The 23,202-nt window shown below is 41.7% G+C and overlaps 1 protein-coding gene across 2 annotated transcripts in view; it reads right to left on the minus strand.

Annotated features, from left to right (window-relative positions):
- sp4 (sp4 transcription factor) overlaps positions 1-23,202 on the minus strand; it is a 55,777-nt gene that overhangs the window by 22,994 nt on the left and 9,581 nt on the right. For both annotated transcript variants that reach the window (XM_078421679.1, XM_078421689.1), the window contains exon 4: positions 3,581-3,818. In XM_078421679.1, the coding sequence (XP_078277805.1) occupies positions 3,581-3,818 (238 nt within the window). The remainder of the gene's footprint in view (positions 1-3,580; positions 3,819-23,202) is intronic.

The following is a 23,202-nucleotide window of genomic DNA, read 5'->3' on the forward strand; positions in this document are numbered from 1 at the left end:
GTCGGTCTATATCCCATTGAACACTTTGACAGCCTTACTTACAGTCCGCAGACCTGGTCTTGTGTCATCTGCATTTATTTCAAAAGGGCTAGAATACAAAAACAGGGATGTAATGCTGAGGCTCTATAAAGTGCTGGTCAGACCACATTTGGAGTATTGAGAGCAATTTTGGGCACCCTATCTGAGGAAGAATGTACTGGCTCTGGAGAGGGTCCAGAGGTTTACAAGAATGATTCCAGAAATGAATGGGTTAACTTATGATGAGTGTTTGACGGTACTTGGCCTGTACTTGCTGGAGCTTAGAAGAACGAGGGTGAACCTCATTGAAACATACCGAATAGTGAAAGGCTTGGATAGAATGGATTTGGACAGGATGTTTCCACTAGTGGGAGAGTCTAGGACTAGAGGTCATAGCCTCAGAATTAAGGACATTCGATTCAATTTGAGATACCTGCTATCAAGACAGATGTGTATAGCAATTCATTCTTCCCTCAAACAATTCTTCCTTCACCTTACTATAGCTACTCAACCAGACGCAACTAAATTTAAGACAGCTCTTCATCTCCAAGAAGTCCTTCTTGCTCAAGTCCATACTCCACCACCTCCAGTTTAAATTCCATTTGGAATATTTTGGAGGACCAAGAACCAAGAACAAGAAGGACGTTCCTTAGGAAGGAGACGAGAAGGAATTGCTTTAGTCAGAGGGTGGTGAATTTGTGGAATTCTTTGCCACAGAAGACTGTGGAGGCCAAGTCAATGGATATTTTTTAAAGCAGAGATAGATAGATTCTTGACTTGTATGGGTGCCAGGGGTTATGGGGAAAAGGCAAGAGAATGGATTTAGGAGGGAGAGATAGATCATCCATGATTGAATGGCGTAGTAGACTTGATGGGCCGAATGGCCTAATTCTGCTCCTATTACTTATGACATCTTTATGAAGTTGCAATGGAATGGTTATGAATTACTGAAGACAGACAAATTTGAGGAGGATTCTCCATAATCTCCCCCCAAATCAACACCATTGTGAATTTGGAAACAAGCTTGATATTGAAGACTTCCACTACCTTCGTCTCTGCACTCATTCTTTTGGGTGAAAGTCCTTAACAAAGACTGCAGACCCTTTCTCCAGTTTGATTCCCAATCCACCTTAATCCCTTCTTCTCATTTTTAATTTATGATTTAATCAATGCTAACTGTGATAAGACCATTTTAATTCTTCTATTCTCCTTACTCTAAGTTGCCTTCTTCTGATCTTGCAGCATTCTGGTTATTAAGAACCTATCAAGAAACTTGTTTACCAGGTCTGCCAATTTTAGGACAGTTCCTATATTTATATGCATTAAATCCTGATGTCCAGTACCCAAAACATTTCAGAACATTGCAAATAAGCTGTCAGTCTTCCCATCTCCACCCTAAGCCTAAGCCACACACAAAATCTCAAATTCAAGACAAAATGTCCAACAGTCATGAATCTATTCATAAATCCCCAATGTCTCTCCAAACAAATTTCAATTGCTTCTTAAATGTTTCCAGGATTTAGGCTTCCAGTACTGTATCTGTAAATTTATTCCATGTGTACAAGACAACCACTGCTGTTCATTTACCCTTCAAGTAATTTTCATTTCTGCTCCCTAGATAAGCACATTCCTTTAATCCAATTTATGTTGCCTTATGTAGCACTACTACCTTAACCAATATGCTTCAGCTGTACAAGGCATTGGTGAGACCACACTTGAAATATTGTTTGCAATTCCAGCTGTAGGTAAGATCTCATTAGCTGGAAGAGGTACAGGAAAGATTCACGAGGATATTACTGGGACCAGAGGGCTTGATGTGTGGGGAAAAAAAAATTGCAGATGCTGGTTTAAATCAAAAGTAGACAGAATGCTGGAGTAACTCAGCGGGGGTCAGGCAGCATCTCTGGAGAGAAGGAATGGGTGACGTTTCTGGACGAGACCCTTCAGTCTGAAGAGGGGTCTCGACCCGAAAAGTCACCCATTCATTCTCTCCAGAGATGCTGCCTGACCCGCTGATTTACTCCAGCATTTTGTGTCTACCAGAGGGCTTGAGTTATATGGACAGACTGGAAAGGCTCTGACAGTTTTTCCCTCAAGCACAAGAGGCCGAGAGGTCATCTCATAGGGATTATCTCTGCATAGTCTGCATCAACAATGAAGCACAGCTTCAAGTTCCTGTGCATGCCTATCTCTGGAGATTTGTCCTGGGTCCAGAACATTGATGCAATCAAAAAGGAAGCCCATCGACACCTCTACTTCCTTTGAAGACTAAGGAGATTTGTTATGTTGATTAATACTCCCTTAAACCCCTCGAGCTGTACGGTAGAGATCCAAATGACTGGGTCCATCATGGCTTTTTTTAGTAATCTGAACGGCCAGGAACAAAGGAGATTACAGAAAGTGTTAGATACCAGCCCAGTTCATCACACGTATTGATCTCCCCATCATGGAAGGGATCTATAGGAGGCACTGCCTCAGAAAGGCAGCCAGCATCAAGGACCCACACCACCCTGGCCATGCTCTCATTTCACTCTTGCCATCAGTAAGAAGGTACTTCCAGATTCAAGAACAGCTTCTTCCCAGCAACCATCAGGGTATTGAACACTACAAACACCAACTAAATTATGAACTACAAATTATCTTGGTTGTACTTAGGATAAATATTGGAGTTTTTAATTTATTGATATTATTTGTTTGTTACGTTATCTGAGTACTGTGCTTTCAGACCTGTTATGCTGCTGCAAGCAGGAATTCACTGTTCCATTTGCAGTACAAATGACAATTAAACACTCGTGACAGCTCGAGATACATAAATCATGAGGGGCATAAATAAGGCAAATGGTCAGTCGTTTCCCAGGGTAGAAGAGACTAAAAGTGATAAATTTAAAGGGGATTTAAGAGTAACTTCAGTGCAACATTTTCACACTGACAGTGGATGTGGAATGTGAAGCATGCTGAGAGAGTACATGGTAGAGACAGGTAGTGTAAGAAAATAACTGCAGATGCTGGTACAAATGGAAGGTATTTATTTCACAAAATGCTGGAGTAACTCAGCAGGTCAGGCAGCATCTCAGGAGAGAAGGAATGGGTGACGTTTCGGGTTGAGACCCTTCTTCAGACTGATCGTATAATTACAATGTTTCAGGAAAGGTTAAGAGGGAAACGCAGGTGAACGTGACTAGCACAGGTAGATAACTTTGTAGGTATGGATGAGGACCCGTTTTTCTGTGCAGTATGACTCCATGTTTTCTTTCACTATTTCTCTATGAACTGCTTTTGAGCTTTTTGTTTTTTTGCCCACGGCATTAATTATTGTATCTTATGGATGCAGAAATTTCATACTGCATCTACAAGTACTGCGTCCACGGTGAACATTTTTATTTTGCTTAATGGTACTTTAGAGTTATTATCCTTTCTAATAAGCTTTGTCCAATTCCTTTTGTGGCTTCTTGTTTAAATCTCAGTTCAAAAGAATGCAGGAATATACATTTCATGGTTAAGGAACGTTTCGATCAGGGGCTCAAAGCCTAGAAACATTTCTACTTTAAAAACCGCCACTCACCTTCCTTCGCCATCTCTGCAGTTAGGACATGAACAAGCAACTCTTCTCAGTCTTTTGCCAGGTTGAACATCTTGGTCACTCGATGACTGGAGCTGCACTTGAGTGAGATTGTTCGGACTAACAGTTCCCACTGCAGCATTAGCAAGACCACCAACGGCTACTGTGACTGGAGCTACAGTTGAAGGCTGTACTTTTAGATGCCATTTTGTGTCTCCACCATCGTGGGTCTGCTGTTGACCTAGAGAATAGCATTATATGTAAAGATCTTTTGTCCATTACCTCTATCAAATTAAAAATGTGACCCTTTCGTTTCTACTAATCCATCCAATTATTTTTGTGAGCAAATTTATTTAATTGAACAAAACATCCAAACTGTAAAACAATTTCAGATTTTCCCCAGAAACATAAGAACATAGGATCAAGAAATGTAATTCATATTGAATCTTGTTGTCAGTCCCTATAAATTCTACTAATCCGAATTCGCACCACATTCCCTGATTCAGCTCAATAAAATAACTAATGACACCAGATTGAAAACTTTAACATCCACAGCCTTTTGTTGTTTCGATAATTCAGATCCAGATTGCATGAACAAAACCTTTCTTGTTTCAGATCCTAAAATTCTCCAATTAAAACGTTTCTAGTATATAACCTTTTATCAAATAATAACTAGCTAATATTTGCTGGAGTGCACTAATAATCTGGACTTAAATTGAAAGTTTCTTCCCCATCTTTAGCACAATATATTGCTCTACAGATCGATATAAATCCGTAGACCAATAAATACAAATTTACAGGCCTCCCAAATGCCAGCATGAGAAACATATAGTGCATTCAGAAAGTATTCAGACCCCTTCACTTTTTCCATATTTTGTTACGTTACAGCCTCAGAAACATAGAAAATAGGTGCAGGAGTAGGCCCTTCGAGCCAGCACCGCCATTCATTGTGATCATGGCTGATCGTCCCAATCAATAACCCGTGCCTGCCTTCTCCCCATATCCCTATAACCCTTATTTTAAAAATGGATTAAATTCTTTTTTTTTAAAATCGTCAATCTACATACAATAACCCATAATAAAAAAGCAAAATCAGGTGTTTAGAAATTTTTGCAAAATAATTAAAAGGAAATAACTGAAATATCACATTAACATAAGTATTCAGACCCTTTGCTATGACACTCAAAATTGAGCTTAGATTCATCCTGTTTCCATTGATTATCCATGAGATGTTTCTACAACTTGACTGAACTCCACCAGTGGTAAATTAAATTGATTGGATACGATTTGGAAAGGCACATGACGGTATGCATCCCAGGGTACTTAAGGAGGTGGCTCTAGAAATAGTGGAAGCATTGGAGATCCTTTTTCAATGTTCTATAGATTCAGGATCAGTTCCTGTGGATTGGAGGATAGCAAATGTTATCCCACTTTTTAAGAAAGGAGGGAGAGAGAAAACGGGTAATTATAGACCAGTTAGTCTGACATCAGTGGTGGGGAAGATGCTGGAGTCAATTATAAAAGACGAAATTGCTGAGCATTTGGATAGCAGTAACAGGATCATTCCGAGTCAGCATGGATTTACGAAGGGGAAATCATATCATATCATATCATATATATACAGCCGGAAACAGGCCTTTTCGGCCCTCCAAGTCCGTGCCGCCCAGCGATCCCCGTACATTAACCCTATCCTACACCCACTAGGGACAATTTTTACATTTACCCAGCCAATTAACCTACATACCTGTACGTCTTTGGAGTGTGGGAGGAAACCGAAGATCTCGGAGAAAACCCACGCAGGTCACGGGGAGAACGTACAAACTCCGTACAGTGCAGTACCCGTAGTCACGATCGAACCTGAGTCTCCGGTGCTGCATTCGCTGTAAAGCAGCAACTCTACCGCTGCGCCACCGTGCTTGACAAATCTACTGGAATTTTTTGAAGATGTAACTAGGAAAATTGACAGGGGAGAGTCAGTGGATGTGGTGTACCTCGAATTTCAGAAAGCCTTCGACAAGGTCCCACATAGGAGATTAGTGGGCAAAATTAGAGCACATGGTATTGGGGGTAGGGTACTGACATGGATAGAAAATTGGTTGACAGACAGAAAGCAAAGAGTGGGGATAAATGGGTCCCTTTCGGAATGGCAGGCAGTGACCAGTGGGGTACCGCAAGGTTCGGTGCTGGGACCCCAGCTATTTACGATATACATTAATGACTTAGATGAAGGGATTAAAAGTACCATTAGCAAATTTGCAGATGATACTAAGCTGGGGGGTAGTGTGAATTGTGAGGAAGATGCAATAAGGCTGCAGGGTGACTTGGACAGGTTGTGTGAGTGGGCGGATACATGGCAGATGCAGTTTAATGTAGATAAGTGTGAGGTTATTCACTTTGGAAGTAAGAATAGAAAGGCAGATTATTATCTGAATGGTGTCAAGTTAGGAAGAGGGGATGTTCAACGAGATCTGGGTGTCCTAGTGCATCAGTCACTGAAAGGAAGCATGCAGGTACAGCAGGCAGTGAAGAAAGCCAATGGAATGTTGGCCTTCGTAACAAGAGGAGTTGAGTATAGGAGCAAAGAGGTCCTTCTACAGTTGTACTGGGCCCTGGTGAGACCGCACCTGGAGTACTGTGTGCAGTTTTGGTCTCCAAATTTGAGGAAGGATATTCTTGCTATTGAGGGCGTGCAGCGTAGGTTCACTAGGTTGATTCCCGGAATGGCGGGACTGTCGTATGTTGAAAGGCTGGAGCAATTAGGCTTGTATACACTGGAATTTAGAAGGATGAGGGGGGATCTTATTGAAACGTATAAGATAATTAGGGGATTGGACACATTAGAGGCAGGAAACATGTTCCCAATGTTGGGGGAGTCCAGAACAAGGGGCCACAGTTTAAGAATAAGGGGTAGGCCATTTAGAACGGAGATGAGGAATAATTTTTTCAGTCAGAGAGTGGTGAAGGTGTGGAATTCTCTGCCTCAGAAGGCAGTGGAGGCCAGTTCGTTGGATGCTTTTAAGAGAGAGCTGGATAGAGCTCTTAAGGATAGCGGAGTGAGGGGGTATGGGGAGAAGGCAGGAACGGGGTACTGATTGAGAGTGATCCGCCATGATCGCATTGAATTGCGGTGCTGGCTCGAAGGGCTGAATGGCCTACTCCTGCACCTATTGTCTATTGTCACACACCTGTCTATACAAGGTCCCACAGTTGACAGTGCATGTCAGAGCAAAAACCAAGCCATGAAGACGAAGGAATTGTCCGTAGACCTCCGAGACAGGATTGTGTCGAGGCACAGATCTGGGGAAGGGTATAAAACAATTTCTGCAGCATTGCAGGTCCCGAAGAGCACATTGGCCCCCGTCAATCTTAAATGGAAGAACTTTGGAACGGCCAGCACTGTTCATAGAGCTGGCCGCCTGGCCAAACTGATCAATCAGGGGAAGAAGGACCGTGGTCAGAGAGGTGACCAAGAACCCGATGGTCACTCTGACATAGCTCCAGAGTTCCTCTGTGAAGATGGGAGAACCTTCCAGAAGGACAACTATATCTGCAGCACTCCACCAATCAGGCCTTTATAGTAGAGTGGCCAGACAGAAGCCACTCCTCAGTAAAAGGCACATGACTGCCTGCTTGGAGTTTGCCCAAAGGCACCTAAAGGACTCTCAGACCATAAGAAATAAGATTCTCCGGTCTGATGAAACCAAGATTGAACTTTAAGGCCTAAATGCCAAGCGTCACACCTGGAGGAAACCTGGCTCAGTGTAATCAAAGAAACTTACACTGATAAACATTTCCTTATGGCCCATGAAAAGAAGAATATTCAGGTTCTAATTGTGCAGAATGAAGTGCCAATGCAGCCTCACTGACGTTTACTTAGCTGCAAAAGATCATGAAAACTGACAAATCTGAACATACAAAACTGCAAACAGAAAGAAAGTGAATAGTAATCCAAATCTGTCCCAAACAATAATACAACTCAAGACCAGGAGTTCTGAAATATAGGAGGAGGTTAGAATCAGACCCAGAAAATATGCAGATGCTCAGCAACATCTGTGGAAAGAAAAAACAGAAGTGAAATTTCAAGTCAAAGACCCTTCAAAATGAGACAGTATGTTTCAGGTTTTTTTCTTTCCACAGATGCTGCTTGACCTGCTGAGTGCATACAGCATTTTCTTACTTATATTTTAGACTTCCAGCGTCCGCATATTTTCAGGATACAAGGCTTGTTTAACCTTTCTCAGCTTTGGATAGAAAAGATATATGACTACTTCTACATTTATGAAAGGTTCTGATAAAAGTAAATAAGACATACCATACCAGGAAAAGAGACAGTAGACCTTTGGCGAAAGACCAAAGGAAAAGGTTTCCTTCAAATCACCTTGGGTTGAATGTCAATTTTCCTTAATGCTTTCTATGTACTCTCCTACCTAGTCACACAATCTCCTGTGAAAGGATAAACTATGTCAACTGAAAGAAAATTAGCAAATTCCTTCCTTCTGAAGGCCATCAAAATAAAATTTCAGATCACTGGTATCATGACACAGCCCAATAAATCAGCCTTTCATGCCCACGACTACAAGGCACAACATTTGACATTAACATTTAACATTGCAATAAGAATTTACCGATAAGCCAGCAGAAACTTCAGAAAACATAAAAATAAAGAAATACACAAAACAAGATTATCACTTAAACCAAATGCAAACTTCCAGGTTTTCTTGCTTTTTCTTTATAGATATTCAGATTAAAAAGAAGCTATGGAAATGGTGATTGATTTGATTCTTTTTAAAAATCAAAGAATACTCTATCATATAGAATAATTAAATTGATTTAATTTAATGTGACAATTCCACTTGCCATTTAATTCCCTTTTTAAAAATCCCTCTAAATCACAGCTGAATAATTTCTATTTAGTACAATAATTACAATTAACTTGCATGGAAACATATTAGTTTCATTAAAATTTTCATTTGATGACAATATATTTTAAAATATCTTAACAAAATCAAAACAGTGAGCTCAGACAAGTTTCATGAATGAACTAGGGAAAACATTAACTGCAACGGGGCAGCTTAAATGTGCCTCAAGGAATAGAGTTATTTTATGTATAACACGCATAATGATAGAAAGGCAACATTTTAAAAAGTAAATTTCCACAAGCTGTCAATTCACTGAGGACTGAGGTGAGATGAAATAGTATTATATCATTTTGGAGTCTTAACATTATTACAGTAATTGAGGCGGCTTTTTCCAAACAAAAAATCTGCTATTTTGTTACCCAAATGCAAAAGTCATAAAATCCGTAGGGGCACAATAAATAAAACAAATGATCCACATTTTAGACAATAGACAATGGGTGCAGGAGGAGGCCATTCGGCCCTTCGAGCCAGCACCGCCATTCAATGTGATCATGGCTGATCATTCTCAATCAGTACCCCGTTCCTGCCTTCTCCCCATACCCCCTGACTCCGCTATCCTTAAGAGCTCTATCCAGCTCTCTCTTGAATGCATTCAGAGAATTGGCCTCCACTGCCTTCTGAGGCAGAGAATTCCACAGATTCACAACTCTCTGACTGAAAATGTTTTTCCTCATCTCAGTTCTAAATGGCCACCCCTTATTCTTAAACTGTGGCCCCTTGTTCTGGACTCCCCCAACATTGGGAACATGTTTCCTGCCTCTAACGTGTCCAACCCCTTAATAATATACATTTCGATAAGATCTCCTCTCATCCTTCTAAATTTGAATGACAATTGATTAGATGCTCACAGAAACAATTATGAGCAATAAATAGTCTGATCAATGCCATATCTAAAACACATATAAATAACGCTGAAAATGTATGTTGAGGAAATATGAATGCAAATGGTTTGCTTGCCTTCATTGGCTGGGCATTGAGTTTAAGAGTCAGGAAGTCATGCTGCAGCATCAGAAGACTTTGGTTAGGCTGCATTGAGTACTCTGTTTTGATCATCCCATTACAGAAGGATTTGGAAGCTTTGGAGAAGGTGCAGAAGATGTTTATCAGTGTTCATTGAATTAGAGGGGTTTGGCTACAAGATCAGACAAAGATGGATTGTTTTCTCTGGTGTGTCGGAGTTGAGGGGAGATCTGATAAAAAAGTATATAAAATTAAGAGAGGCATAGAGAGCATATACAGTCAGAGCTTTTTTCCTCAACAGTAGAAATGTTAAAGATTGGAGAGAATCACTTTAAGGTGAGAGGGGAAAGGAGGGGTGTGGAGCACATTCTTTTGACTGATGTAATCAGTGTAATTTACACAAACACACACTGGCAGGAGTGGTGGTGGAATGAGAAACAACAGTGGCACTTAAGAGGCATCCAGCTAGGCACATGAATATGCAAGGAATGGAGGAATTTGGATCACGTGGAGGCAGAGGAGAATAGTTTAACCTGGTATCATGTTCAGCACAGACATTGTGGGCCAAAGGCCCTTTTCCCATGCTGTACTGTTCTAGGTCAAATATTAATCTTTAGGAGGTGCACATCATCTACTACTTCTCCATTAGAAAACGTCAGACTTTCCAACGTGCATCTAATAGGATCAAGAGTCTGTCTTTAACTAAGACATGCCCTGTGACCAGAACAATTAAGTTTAACTTGCTGTAGCTTTATAGGCATATTAAATGCAAAAAAGTAACAAATAGACAGTAAATTATCAGTTATACTTGGTAAACCTTGCCATAATAGTGCAATCTTGTAGTACAAAGTCCATAGTTGTGCAGTGCTGAGGTTGTCAAAAATGTCAGAATTGAGGGGCTTTAGCCACCTCACATCTGTATTCATTTCTCAGGGGATGCAAGCGGCCAATCATGCCTTTTATATCTTTGCAGCTCACAATGGTGAGCACACCATTGGGTTGGAGGCTTGGGTAGCCTACAATGCAATGGTATGAACATTAAATTCTTCAAATTCACAAAATTCCCCCTCACTTTCCTCTGCCACCCCTACCATCTTCACTCCCCCTCCTCCCAGTGCATACACATTTCACCAACATCCACCCTGCTCTCCCTCTAGCTTTACATTTTACTTATCTTTCTTTACCAGACACTCATTTGTCTCCTTTCACCTCTAGTTTTTGTCACTTACTCTAACCCCTCACCTGTATCCACCTATCACTTGCCAGGCTTCATCCCACCCCACCTCTCTTTTCCAGCTTTCTCCCCCCTATTACAATGTCTAAAGAAGGGTCCCGATCCAAAATATCATCTGTCCACTTCCCTTCATGTATGCTGCCTGACTCGCTGAGTTCTAGCACTGTTTTTTGATCAGTTATCAGTGGCATTCAGACAACACAGTCAGCTATGAATGGGGGAGGCTTTGTTACCCTGGACCACACTAATGAACTAGGAGCCTCCCTAGTCTACATGGGAGACTAGGGAACGTCTACATTCTGAACTTTGCTGATAGAAACAATCTGTTCCAGGGTCTGGGCCACCAGTAATCTTTGGGCAGAAGGTCTGTTACACAGTTGAAGTTTATACTCCTGGGAAGATGGTTTAACAGGATGGGTAAACAACAGGATTAGTATTACCATTTCCATTGAAATAAACAACATGGGCCAATTGAGCTGAAAAAGGTTCCCGAAACTGTAATTTCAAGGTAATCGTATATAATTCTTTAGAATTTAGGCAAAATTGAAGAGGATAAAAACATGTTTACTGTTTTGTCAGCCTTGATTGGCCCATTTTTATACCTTGACTGGTCTATTTGAATGAGAAAGAATCTGTAATAAATCATTTACTAATAGGGAAAATCTATCAGCACAGCAGCTGTAGAGTTGCTGCCTTACAGCACTTACAGCGCCAGAGACCCGGGTTCGATCCCGACTACGGGTGCTGTCTATTCGGAATTTATACGTTCTCCCCATGATCGCGTGGCTTTTCTCCTAGATCTTAAATTTCCTCCCACACTCCAAAGACTTACAGGAATGTAGGTTAATTGGCTTGGTGAAAATGTAAATTGTACCTAGTGTCTAAGATAGTGTTAATGCGCAGGGATTGTTGGTCGGTGCGGACTGGGTGGGCTGAAAGCCTGTGTCCGCGCTGTATCTCTAAACTAAACACCATTTGTGTCTCTTTTAACCCCTAGATTAACAAGTCAATAGCTGCAATTTTATAATGAACAAGTGGGAAATGCAAACCTTTGTTTACGTCTAACTTTTATTTTGGGGATTTGATTGTCTCTTAGTCTCAGCAGAGTAAACAATGCATGGGCCGAGATCCTGTATTTATCAAGGAAATGAACTCAGTATGTCATCTGCAGGATATCTTCGACTGCAGGACATCCTCAAGAGGGAAGGGGAGCAGCCGGAAGTAGTTGTTCATGTAGGCACAAATGACATAGGTAAGAAGAGGAAGGAGGTTCTCCAACGCGAGTGTAGAGAATTAGGTAGGAGGCTGAAAACCAGGACCTCTAGGGTGGTTATCTCTGGTTTGCTTCCAGTACCTTGTGCTAGTTAAGGTAGGAACAGGGAGATAGGGGAGCTGAATGTATGGCTGAGGAGTTGGTGCAGGGGACAATGATTTAGATTTCTGAGGCAGGGGTGACCTGTACAAAAGGGATGGGTTGCACCATAACTGGAGGGGGAAGAACATTCTGACAGGCAGGTTTGCTAGTGCTACATGGGTGGGTTTAAAGTAAATAGTGGAGGGGGTGTGGTCAACAACGAGGAAGCGTATGCGTGCAGTTAACGGGAAAGAGAGTGTAAGAAAGGTCACGTTTAAACTAATAGGGCAGGGGGATGGGAACCAATGCAGGGAGACAGAGGGCCGTAGAATGAGGACAGAAGCAAAAGGTAGAAGGGAGAAAAGAAAAACAAACCTGAAAGCTTTGTGCCTTAATGCGAGGAGCATTCGTAATAAGGTGGATGAATTGAATGCGCAGTTAGTTGTTAATGAATATGATATAGTTGGGATTACGGAGACATGGCTCCAGGGTGACCAAGGTTAGGAGCTCAATATGCAGGGGCATTCAATATTCAGGAAGGATAGACAGAAATGAAGAGGTGGGGTGGCATTGCTGCTAAAAGAGGAGATGAATGCAATTGTAAGGAGAGACATTAGCTTGGATGCTGTAGAATCTGTATGGGTAGAACTGCGAAATAGCCAAGGACAGAAAATCGCTTGTTGGAGTTGTGTAGACTACCAAACAGCAGTAGTGAGGTTGGGGATAGCATCAATTAGGAATGCGTGTAGCAACGGTACAGCAGTTATCATGGGTGACTTTAATCTACATTTAGATTGGGCTAATCAAATTGGTAACAATGCTGAGGAGAATTTCCTGGAGTGTATAAGGGATGGTTTTCTAAGCCAATATGTAGAAGAACCAACTAGAGGACAGGCCATCCTAGACTGTGTAATGAAGGATTAGTTAGCAATCTTGTTGTGCAAAGCCTTTTGCGCAACATTGACCATAATATGGTAGAATTCTGCATTAAGATGGAGAGTGACACGTTTAATTCAGAGACAAGGGTCCTGAACTTAAAGAAAGGTGACTTTGATGGTATGAGACGGGAATTGGCTAAGATAGACTGGCAAATGACACTTAAAGGGTTGACGGTGGATAAGCAATGGCAAAGATTTAAAGTTTGCAAGGAAGAAGGCAACAATTGTTCATCCCTGTCTGGCGTAAAAATAAAACAGGGAAGCAGCTGTGGTTAACGAGGGAAATTAGGGATAGTGTTAAATCCAAGGAAGAAGCATATAAATTGGCCAGGGGAAGAAGCAAACCGTAGGACTGGGAGAAATTTAGAATTCAACAGAGGAGGACAATGGGTTTAATTAAGAGGGGGAAAATAGAGCATGAATGAAAGCTTGCAGGGAATTTAAAAACTGACTGTAAACGTTTCTTTAGATATGTGAAGAGGAAATGATTAGCGAAGACAAATGTAGGTCCCTTAGTCAGAAAAGGGCAAATTTATAATGGGGAAACAAGGAAATGGCAGACCAGTTACTTTGGTTTTGTCTTCACTAAGGAAGACACAAACAAACTCCCAGAACTACTAGGGGACCGAGGATCTAATAATGGGAGGGAGGAACTGAATGGAAATCACATTAGTCAGGAAATGGTATCAGGTAAACTGCTGGGACTGAAGGCAGATAAGATCCGCAGGGCTAATGGACTGCATGCCAGAGTACTCAAGGAGGTGGCCCTAGGAATCGTGGATGCATTGATGATCATTTTTCAATGTTCTATAGACTCTGGATCAGTTCCTGTGGACTGGGGGTAGCCAATGTAACCCCATTTTTAAAGAAAGGAGGAGAGCGAAAACAGGGAATTATAGACCAGTTTGGCTTATATCAGTCGTGGGGAAGATGCTTATGTCGATTATTAAAGATGTAATAGCAGAGCATTTGGAAAGTAGTGACAGGATCAGTCAAAGTCAGCATGGATTTATGAAGCAGAAATCATGCTTGACTAATCTTCTGGAATTTTTTGAGGATGTAACAAGTAGAATGGATGAGGGAGAGCCAGTGGATGTGGTGAATCTGGACTTTCATAAAGCTTTTGACAAGGTTCCACACAAGAGATTAGTGTGCAAAATTAGAGCACATGGTATTGGGAGTAGGATATTGACATGGATAGAGAACTGGTTGGCAGACAGGAAGCAAAGAGTAGGATTTAACGGGTCCTTTTCAGAATGGCAGGCAGTGATTAGTGGAGTGCAGCAAGGCTCGGTGCTGGGACTCCAGTTATTTACAGTATATTGATTAGTGATTTAGACAAAGGGATTAAATGTAACATCTCCAAGTTTGCGGATGACACAAAGTTGGGTGGCAGTGTGAGTCGCAATGAGGATGCTGAAGTTGCAGGGTGACTTGGATAGTTTGGGTGAGTGGGCAGATGCAGTATAATGTGGATAAATGCGAGTCATCCACTTTGGCAGCAGATTATTATCTGAATAGTGCCAGATTAGGAAAAGGGGAGGTTCAACAACACCTGGGTGTCCTTGTACATCAGTCGCTGAAAGTAAGCATGCAGGTACAGCAGGCAGCGAAGAAAGCAAATGGCATGTTGGCCTTCAGAGCGAGAGGGTTTGAGTATAGGAGCTAGGACCTACTGCAGTTGAAGAGGGGCCTGGCGAGACCACACCTGGAGTATTGCGTGCAGTTCTTGGTCTCCTAATTTTGAGGAAGGACATTTTGGCTACTGAGGGAGTGCAGCGTAGGTTCACCAGGTTAATCATAATCATACTTTATTAGCCAAATATGCAACATTCGAGGAATTTCCCAGGATGGCGGGACTGACATATGTTTAAAGAATGGGTCGACTAGGCTTATATTCATTGGAATTTAGGATGAGAGGGGATCTTATAGAAACATAAAATTATTAAGGGTATGGACAGCTAGATGCAGGAAAAATGTTCCCGATGTTAGGGGAGTCCAGAACCAGGGGTCACAGTTTAAGAATCAGGGTTAGACTGAGATGAGGAAAAACTTTTTCACCCAGAGAGTTGTGAATCTGTGGAATTCTCTGCCACATAAGGTAGTGGCGGCCAATTCACTGGATGTTTTCGAGAGTTAGATATAGCTCTTAGGGCTGATGGAATAAAGGGATATGGGCAAAAAGCAGGAATGGGGTACTGGTTTTGGATGATCAGCCATGATCATATTGAATGGCAGTACTGTCTCGAAGGGCCGAATGGCCTACTCCTGCATCTATTTTCTATCCGGGTAGCTTAGAAAATAAAAATCCATAATTAAAAGAGACAGACATTTTCCACAGCCTCTGAGCCGCACAGTTTACTTTCAACATTAATTGTGTCTCAATGACCTTTGATGAATCATAAGATAGTTTCGCTCATTCCGCCTGGGCCTACGTAATCTTCCAGTTGCTAAACACCAACTCTCCCTCTCATTCCTGTACTGACCTTTCTGTCCTGGGCCTCCTCCACTATCAGAGTGAGGCCAAATGCAAATTGGAGGAAAAGCACCTTGTATTTCACTTAAGCTGCAGATAACCCAGTGGTATGAATATTGGTTTATCTAACTTCTCGTAACCCATGCTCCCTTCTCTCTCCCCATCACCCTAATTCTCCTACTAGTTTCACTGTCCTCCCAATTAATTTTACTGTTTCATGCCTCATTGTCACCTTCCCCTCATCCAACGATGAACCATTGCACATTTCTTTGATCATCACCTGCTTTGATACGTCTTTTTTTCACACCTCATGTTCTTTGTACCCTTCCACATCTCGTTTCCCTCTTCCCTGACTCTCAATCTGAAGAGGGGTCTCGACCCAAAACGTCACCCATTCCTTCTCTGCAGCAATGCTGCCTGTCCCGCTGATTTTTTGTCTTTCTTCAGTTTAACTTGGCATCCTGTTTGGCACAGACATTATAGGACAAAAGGCCTGTTCCTGTGTTATCCTGATCTATGTTCCAGAGGGCTGTCTGTATTCAGAATGACCTGCCAGAGGAAGATTCAGAAGTTGTTATACAAATTTTAAAAGGCATTAGGACAGATATACGAATAGGAAGGGTTTGGAGGGCTATGGGCCCAAAACAGGCAAATGAGCCGAGCCCAATACACCACCTTGGTCGGCATGGTCAAAGTGGGCCTGTTCCTATTCTAGCTGGACAGTTCAATGTCTCCATGACTTAAACAAGACCAATGGCTTGGACAGTTCCAAATCATCACAGCACTAATGTCCCTGTAGAGCAATAAGCAGGTTATAAAACATGCAAAATATTCCATTAATCTGTTTCATGCTCTGCAGTGCTGTCAGACAATTTCTTTTCCACCTCATCTGTATAATGACTGCTGACCCAGCAACATTATAAACTTCTCTCCTTGGGTCAAGTTTCTTAATCAAAGCTATAAATTTAGATAGGAAATGATAGTAATTCTAAAGAGATAAGGAAAAGTGATAATTCAACCTCAGCTGACCTGAAAAGCTAGAGATTATATTAAATCAAAGGAAGAGGCTTACAAAGTTGCCAATATGGCAGTCAGCCTGAGAATGTATTTCAGAACTCAGCAAAAGAGGACCAATTAGAGACAAAATAGAAAACTAGTACACACTGGTGAGAAACACAAAAACAGATCAAAAGGTATTATGGGAAAGTTCAAAATGAAAAAGATTAGCTTGGATAATGCGAGTATCTTGCAGAAGCAGGGGAATTTGTAATGGAGAATAACAAGAGAAGGAGAATTAAACATTTACTTTTACATCATCCTCAGTGGAGACACACAAAATCTTCCAGATGGATGAGAAAATTGGTTGAACAAGAATGAGGAAATTAAGGAACTATGCATTTGTCAAAAACAAAGTACTTTGGAAATTTGAAGGCTGATAAATCCCAATGACCTGGGGTTCTATAGCTTTTAGAAGTGATCCTGTAGATGAAGGGTTGCAAACGAGGCCACAATATTCATTACAGAGGGAACTACTAACCGTTTAACCTTCAACCAGAGGTTGGGAAATGCTGGAATCTACATTGAAGGATGTAATAACAGAACGCTGACAGAATAGGAATAAGCAAACTTCAACTAACGTTGGAATTCTTTTAGGGTGACTTGTTGAATCGATAAGGAGGAACTAATGAATTTGTGTTTTTGGATTTCCAGAAAGATTTTGTTTAGGTCTCATTGAAACAAAAAAATTTAAAGCCCTTGACAAGCTAGATGTTGGAAGTATTGCTAACTGGAGACATTTTCAGAATAAAAATCAGCCACTTGTTACAGTGAAATTTCTTCACCAAGAGGGTGGAGAACATTCAAACTTCCTCAGCAGTCTGAGGTAAAGAATTCCAGTCATTATGCTCACTTAAAACACAGATTGATAATTTTTCGGAAAAGAGAATTTGGAATGCGAGGATAGAAGATTAGCTGTAATCTTAGAATGCCTGAGCAAGCAAAATACTGCACGGTGACTCTTGCTCCAAGTCCATATAAATCATAAAAATATCAGTAAGAGACTCAAAGTGCTGGAATATCTCAGTGGGTCAGACAGCATCTCCGGAGAAGGATATGTGATGTCTCGAGACTGTGTTCTATGACCTGCCACGCCTATTCCCATCCCTCATCTCGTCTACCTTTCTCTCCTATTAAATCTCCCACCCGCCCCCAGCCCCCACCGCCCGTATCAACAATCAGTCTGAGCGAGGATGTATAGACTTTTCTTTGACTGGACAGCATGCAAAGGTTTTTCACTTTACCTTGGTCCACATGACAAGTAAACAAAATTATAAAAGGGTCCTGACCCAAAACATCACCTATTTATGTTCTCCAGAGATGCTGCCCAAACCGCAGAGTGACCCCAGCACCATGTATTTTCTTTTGTAAACCAGCATCTTTAGTTTCTACATGGAAATCTCAATTTGCCAGGTTAAAAAAAATATTTACGTGTCCCCTTTCAGATCCTCAATATGCCAACATACTATACTGAGAAATAACATCTTGAAATTTGTCACAATGTGACAAAGATGGCAGCCAGTTGTTGCAAAGTAAGTTCATACAAAAGATAAATGTTGAGCATTCCTTTGGTGGCATGGGTTGAGGGATGAATATTGGCTGGGTTTCTTTTTCTCTTCAAGTGTTGCTACAGGATCAGTTATATCCATCTAAGGTGGACAAGGGTCTTAAAAAGTGCCAAATTTGCCACACTTATATGACTGCAGACCCACCAAAGTGATTGACGTTTATATGCTTCGAAAGTATCACAAAATGCTGGAGTAACTCAGCAGGTCAGGCAGCATCTAGGAGAGAGGGAATGGGTGTCGTCACCCATTCCTTCTCTCCAAGATGCTGCCTGACCTGATGAGTTACTCCAGCATTTTGTGATACCTTCGATTTGTACCAGCATCTGCAGTTATTTATCTACACGACTTTTATATGCTTCCTCAGTTCAGGTGCAATCAGGGATGAATAATAAATGCCTGCTTTAACAATGTCTATATTTCATGAATAAGAGAAAAAAAATCTCCAGAAAGCGAACCCTGACTTTAATTAATCTACAATTAATTTGAGAGATATAGACTTAGCAGGAACAACTGGAAGTACTAGGGAAACTACTGGTAATGAGTTAAATGTACTCAGTTCTTAATTTCAACTTGCGGTGATGTAATAACATCCACAGAACCTCCTTAACCATCTGACTACTATTTTTACATTGAGAACATTCCATCCCCCACACCGCCCAGCCAATCACCCCACGACCAAAGAAAAGGCACGGTTTTACATGGATCCCCTTTGATGATTGCTCCCCTACTCTCAGAGTGTGCATGTTGATAGAGAGTATGCTAGGCAGCAACTTTCTCAACAAAACTGATGCTGATCCTTTTGATGAGGTCCTGTATGCTGGTGATAGGTGGGAAACTTTACCTCATCTTATTACACTATGTTGCCAAGCTTAAGCTACTGTCAAAAAAAAAAAATCACAATTTGAAAATTTACAAAATGTCCCTGATACATGAATATTCATAAATAAAATTAACCATGATATTAAAATAATTTGAAGACAATCAAATGGATTTAATTTATGTCAATTTTAGAAAATGCATTCTATCTGAAAGCTACCTCTATTATTTGCAACAGTTCTTGCCCATTGAAATGAAGGTTGAACAGGCAGACCTAGACCTGCAAGCTGAGAGATAACGGAGTCAGCACTGCAGCACACACCATGACAAGTGCAATGCTGCAGCAGAGTCAGAGTGATCCGTACTTGACGTTTAATATTTCATGAGATGACCCCAGATGTCCTGACAATTCCAGAGGGAAAGACAGGATTCCAACCTTCCATGGGGATAATAATAACTTCTTAAATACAAGCAATGCTGACAATAAATGTATAAGGGCAGATGACACAACAACACCCCTCCATCCAACTTCTTGGATCAAGTTCAATGCAAGTACAATATCAATATTACATCCAGTGCTTTGTATAAAAGACAAATGTGATTTATAAATATTTTTAGAAGTTATAGCAAGATATATGAAAATGGTACAATCAACTGATGTCCTTTTGTCCAGAATAATTACAATGGAACAATGGAGTCTAGAATTGATTATGGTCAGGATTGAATATATCTTTAACCAGCAGTTACACAGCGAACCTTCAGCTTTTGTAGTCAATGGTTTATGTTGCCTTGGATTTCCACACATGCATGGTGAATCACCTTAGAGGCAAGTTGGAGCTCAATTACTGGTGCATCTGTCCTTTCACTCTTCTGCGGGATTGGCTAGCACAAGCACTGCAACTCCATTCATGTGAATGGTTTGCCAACGCTGGAAAGAAAATGTAAATGGAAGGAAGTGGTTCACTTTGTTTTAAGGTGTTTATAGATTGTGCCATTTAAAAATACTTAAGCCCACTGAATAATTTGTGTATTTCTGATTATCAAGGACATTTTTTTTTAAATCCTGTCTTTCCAACAGCAAACCATTAAAGGCCTCTAGGGCATTCTGGAGGTGGAGCCTCAGGCGTCACACATAAGCTAACTCTCCTTGTCCACACAACTCCACATCAACGGAATTCGCTCAGATTATCACTTAATTATATGCAAAAAAAGAATTTGACTGTACATAGGTACACTTGATATTAAAAGTGCCATTGAACTTTTTTGCTCCCATCTCCTTGAGAATGAATCAGGAAAGATGGATCATAACTGGTATGTATTTCAATTTCAACCCCAGTAGGTTTCTGTTCTAGTGGGTTAAATTGTGTAATGTACAGAAAAGAGAGAAGTTTACTTTGTTAAAAATAGGGAGAATAAAACAAATGTAGGACCTTGTGTTTTAAATTCACATTAACATGCATCTGTCCATTAGGCCATGATTTGGGTGCTCAACAAGACTTGCAGTTGATTTCAAAGGGTTTCTAAGGTCTTTTATTGTCACGTGTACCAATTAAGATACGCGAACCACCATACAGCCATACTAAACAAAAAACAAGGCACACAACTACATAAAAGTCAACATAAACATCCACCTCAGCGGATTCCCCACATTCCTCACTGTGACGGATGGCAATAAAGTCCAATCTTCTTCCTCTTTATTCTCCCGCGGTCGGGGCAATCGAAGACCCCGCAATCGGGGTGATCACAGCTCCTGTGGCTTGGAGCTCCCGGTCGGTCTCTAACCAGTGACCGCGAGATCCATGATGTTAAAGTCCGCAGGCTCCCGCGGTTGGAGCTCAGAGGTCGATCCCTGGCAAAGGGATCGCGAGTTTCACGATGGTAAATCCATGGGCCAAGTTGGAGCTCCCAAATCGATCTCCAGCAAAGGCCACCATCTCCTCGATGTTAGGCCGCAGTGCGGACAGAGATACGATACGGGGAAAAAAACGCATCTCCGTCGAGGTAAGAGATTTTAAAAAGGTTTCCCCCCAACCCCCCCATAAAACAAGCTAAAGTACACTATAAACATATTTAACACATACTATCAAAACAACAATGAAGGAATGAAGGAAGGGACAGACTGTTGGCGAGGCAGCGATTGCTGGCATCACCCGGTAGATGTTGGAATGTCCTCCCAAAGTCTTTCACACCTCAATTTCAATCACAAGTCAGCAGCAGTTGGCTAGTGCATTATCCACATCTGCAGCACATGTGATCAGATATTACACATTAACACGGTGCTCAATTTCTCTACTGTCAAATTCCTTTATTCTCTTTGCATTCACAAAAGCTTTTTGAAACATTCTACTTCTGTGACATTTATTGTTGGACTTAATCTGATCTTATTGTTTGGGATCCTACACCTCTGCAGAGAAATACTCATTGATCTTAAGAAGCATTCTGATTTATGGCTGAAAATACTTGATTGACTTTGTTTTTCTCCTTGGAATAAGCAAGTCTGCAATTTAAAAAAAAGAATATGGCGAGCAATGTATTGGTGTTTCACTGCAGCTCCTTCCAGCAGGCTGCTTCTACCATGCATTGGTTTTGGTGGTTGTGCCATTCTTATCAGTCCGCTAAGCAGCTGTTTCCTGAATCACTGTATGTCATCCAGGGGTTCTTAGCTGATTTGGTGGGTGCAGTGACGACAGCCCACTAGAAGAATAGGGAATTACTACCTAGCATTTTTGCTCAGCAGCTGGCTCAGTGGTCTTTCATGTTGAGCAAAAATTGGAAGCAGTGTTGAGACAATAGATGCAGGAGTAGGCCATTCAGCCCTTCGAGCCAGCACTGCCATTCAATGCGATCATGGCTGATCACTCTCAAACAGTACCCCGTTCCTGCCTTCTCCCCATACCCCCTCACTCCGCTATCCTTAAGAGCTCTATCCAGCTCTCTCTTGAAAGCATCCAACGAACTGGCCTCCACTGCCTTCTGAGGCAGAGAATTCCACACCTTCACCACTCTCTGACTGAAAAAGTTATTCCTCATCTCCGTTCTAAATGGCCTACCCCTTATTCTTAAACTGTGGCCCCTTGTTCTGGACTCCCCCAACATTGGGAACATGTTTCCTGCCTCTAATGTGTCCAATCCCCTAATTATATTATATGTTTCAATAAGATCCCCCCTCATCCTTCTAAATTCCAGTGTATACAAGCCCAATCGCTCCAGCCTTTCAACATACGACAGTCCCGCCATTCCGGGAATTAACCTAGTGAACCTACGCTGCACGCCCTCCATAGCAAGAATATCCTTCCTCAAATTTGGAGACCAAAACTGCACACAGTACTCCAGGTGCAGTCTCACCAGGGCCCAGTACAACTGTAGAAGGACCTCTTTGCTCCTATACTCAACTCCTCTTGTTACGAAGGCCAACATTCCATTGGCTTTCTTCACTGCCTGCTGTACCTGCATGCTTCCTTTGTTGGGGGAGTCCAGAACCAGGGGTCACAGCTTAATGATAAGGGGGAAGTCTTTTAGGACCGAGATGAGAAAACATTTCTTCACACAGAGTGGTGAGTCTGTGGAATTCTCTGCCACAGAAGGTAGTTGAAGCCAGTTCATTGGCTATATTTAAGAGGGAGTTAGATGTGGCCCTTTTTGCTAAAGGGATCAGGGGGTATGGAGAGAAGGCAGGTACAGGCTACTGAGCTGAATGATCAGCCATGATCATATTGAATGGCGGTGCAGGCTCGAAGGGCCGAATGGCCTACTCCTGCACCTATTTTCTATGTTTCTATGTTTCATTGACTGATGCACTAGGACACCCAGATCTCGTTGAACTCCCCCTCCTCCTAACTTGACACCATTCAGATAATAATCTGCCTTTCTATTCTTACTTCCAAAGTGAATAACCTCACACTTATCTACATTAAACTGCATCTGCCATGTATCCGCCCACTCACACAACCTGTCCAAGTCACCCTGCAGCCTTATGGCATCTTCCTCACAATTCACACTACCCCCCTGCTTAGTATCATCTGCAAATTTGCTAATGGTACTTTTAATCCCTTCGTCTAAGTCATTAATGTATATCGTAAATAGCTGGGGTCCCAGCACCGAACCTTGCGGTACCCCACTGGTCACTGCCTCCCATTCCGAAAGGGACCCATTTATCCCCACTCTTTGCTTTCTGTCTGTCAACCAATTTTCTATCCATGTCAGTACCCTACCCCCAATACCATGTGCTCTAATTTTGCCCACTAATCTCCTATGTGGGACCTTGTCGAAGGCTTTCTGAAAGTCGAGGTACACCACATCCACTG

The sequence above is a fragment of the Rhinoraja longicauda genome, chromosome 2 (genome assembly GCF_053455715.1).
Source record: "Rhinoraja longicauda isolate Sanriku21f chromosome 2, sRhiLon1.1, whole genome shotgun sequence".
Taxonomy (NCBI): domain Eukaryota; kingdom Metazoa; phylum Chordata; class Chondrichthyes; order Rajiformes; family Arhynchobatidae; genus Rhinoraja; species Rhinoraja longicauda.